Here is a 2835-nt window from a genome sequence, read left to right as displayed (position 1 = left end):
ATCCATAAGCACATTAAAATGTCTAAATGTCTGTCGAGAGAACAAATAACACTTTTTTAATTTCATTTTTATAATAAAACTGTAATAAAAGAAAAACAAATATTGGATACTAAACCACAAACTCAGTAACTTGAAAGCTCAAGCACTTCACAGTCACGACTTGCCTTAGGCACTATTAATTTAGTTTCATTTCACATTAGTTTTTAAATGTTGTAAGAATTCATAGTATGATAATGAATTTTCCATTCTATCATCCACAAGTTTCTCAGTAAACATATTTTTATATGGTCCATTATCCCTGAAAAAAATAAAATGTTGGTTTAGTTACTTCAAGTTGACCAAGTATAATATAAAAAGAAAGTAAATATACCAAAGCAAATAGAGTTTATAAGGCAATTGAATCAAATTATTTTTTATATCAATAAATGAAAATTGTTTAAAAACTTATACAAAGTATATTTTATATGAAAAGTTTTTATTTGGGCCTAGCAACTTTTGATACTACTCAACTTTTACCCATTGATAATGAATCAAAAATTGAATATTACCTAATAATATTAAGAACTGCAGCATATGGCTTTTCATCATTCAATGATTTTATGAAAGCATGGATGGCCTCATTTTGCTTAGTAGATATCACTGGCAGTTCATGTGAAATATCTTGAATTTCCATGATACTAGGTACACCAAATGCAGTCCTTAAGAAGTTTGGAGAGCAATTACTACCCACATAAATAAAAATAATTGGACCGGAATCCAAAAGAAATACGCCATTTGAATCCAATCTGAAATACAAATAAGATATAAAATAATATATGTATAAAAAGCAATGATGGTTAAATAAAAGCCAATTCCAAATTCTCACTTTTCTGCTGTTAATTGTAGTCTAGGCAGTGTAGGAACTTCTTTTTCCAAATCATAGTTATCAATTTCATTCAGATAATGCAGTGGATAAAAATTAGGATAAATTTGTTTGATTAGTTGGTCCAAAGGCAGAGATTTCATTTCACACATTGCAAAGATTCTGTCATCCAACCTCGTACTAGTTCCTACTCTAAATGCAACCTTGACCACGAAATTAACAAAAATTAGAATGTAATACTTCTGTAATACATGAAAAATAAATTGACACTATTTATTATACATACATGTTTCATCAGTGCGTGTATATAAAGTGGCAATAGTTTGAGTCCTTCTGGCACACAAAGGCTATGTGATTGATAACCATTTGGTAAGTTTTGTGTAGCTCGGAATGCTCCTAATGCGTCCACACAAACATTAATAAAAGCATCACGAGCATCAGTCAAGCTGGATTGCAGAGATCTATCAACGGCTGAAAATCATATTTATAAAATTTATTTCATATGAGACAATTTATAGCAAAAATAGCAAAAAGTAATGCCAAAATTTTATATATTTAATGTAATTATTTATGTAAAGATTACATTCATATTTACCCATTTTTGCTAATAATCCAACAATGCATTGTGCATCTGCACCAAACATAATTTCACTCAAACTGGAACTAACTGGTAAGCAAAGCGTGTGTACTCTTATCCTTCGTTCCCCTATAACAAATTTATTTAGTAATGTTAACAATACTATTTTATTTTATTGTAAAGTAATAATTAATACCTTTACTAGACGTGTACAATAAAGCTGCCTGCAGACAAACAGTTTGAGCATCCTGTAAACTCTCGTCAATAGATAATTGCATACCGAAACCAGCATCAGGATTAACATTAGGCAAACTTAAAAGATCTGTAGATCTGACAAAGAAATTTCCATGGAATGTGTGTATGGACATACCCCTGAAAGAATATTAATTTATAAAATCTATTTATTATTTATTATGTACAAAAAATATTGAAAAATTAAAAATTAATTAATGTTAATCATATACAAAACTTAACCAATTGAATATATGGATCTTATTATATCCATATATAGAAATTAAAATTTTCTTTGTTGTATTCATTCCTCCATTTACCTTGTACATCGAACTCTCATAACAGCTTCAAATCCTATTTTTCTAGTGAGATAACGTGCAAACATTTTTGATAGCTGATCAGCATGTTGAGCTCTATCAGCTTTGAATAATGGTAGATGATACATGCAGCCACCGCTAAACCTACTAATTCCGGATAATGTTGCCAAATCTGAGTATTGGCTGTTCAAAAGGAATAAATCAACAGCAATTTGTTGCCCTGAACAATCGAGAGCAAGACGTTTGTAAAAATCAGTGGCTGGTCCCAAATGAGACACATGAGATGAAGATCGATCATTGGGATCCTCCCTATTTGTAATTAAATCAATTTATTATATATATATATATATATATATATTATATTAGTATTTTTAATTAATTTTATTTTATATATTATTATTCGTATTATATACTATTGAAATAAAATTCAAAGTAAAAAAATTCTCAATTAATTATTCTGATTGTACCTTGATGTTAAAGCTCCTGGTCCAATATTTGGCAAGCATGTTTGGAAAACAGTAACCCGACCACCAGTAGCAAACTGTAAAAATGATTTATTGATATAGTGATTTGCAAAACATTACAAACTAAAGTTAATTTTTTCAGTATTATAGTTAGTTTGAGAATATTATAACTATTATTAATAAGTATACAACTATCATTCTTACTATAAGTTTATAAGCAGCTTGTAAAGCGGCACCTAAAGCTGAACCATTATCAAGATTATTTGTAAATCGATGAGGAAGTTGTGAAAGCAACTCCTTGAAAAGTGTTTTTTGTTCAAGCAGGTTAACAACAAGATTCTCTGGACATGGCAAAAAAAACATATCTGAAATATGAAGCTAGGT

General features: G+C 29.2%; 1 protein-coding gene across 1 annotated transcript; it reads right to left on the bottom strand.

Moving 5' to 3' along the window:
- LOC113378744 (protein transport protein Sec24A-like) lies at positions 1-2257 on the bottom strand. The gene is made up of 7 exons (XM_026619324.1): positions 1991-2257; positions 1636-1811; positions 1458-1568; positions 1149-1333; positions 866-1065; positions 549-785; positions 1-298 (listed from the first exon to the last, which is right to left on the bottom strand). The coding sequence occupies exons 1-7, from the start codon at positions 2113-2115 to the stop codon at positions 187-189; spliced, it is 1146 nt and encodes a 381-aa protein (XP_026475109.1). The 5' UTR covers positions 2116-2257; the 3' UTR covers positions 1-186.
- Between the last annotated feature and the right edge of the window lie 578 nt (positions 2258-2835).

Source organism: Ctenocephalides felis, unplaced genomic scaffold (assembly GCF_003426905.1).
Source record: "Ctenocephalides felis isolate EL2017-DRISC unplaced genomic scaffold, ASM342690v1 CF-g0.4_SCAFFOLD_01886, whole genome shotgun sequence".
Classification (NCBI taxonomy): Eukaryota; Metazoa; Arthropoda; class Insecta; order Siphonaptera; family Pulicidae; genus Ctenocephalides; species Ctenocephalides felis.
This window is presented reverse-complemented; position numbering and strand designations above follow the sequence as displayed.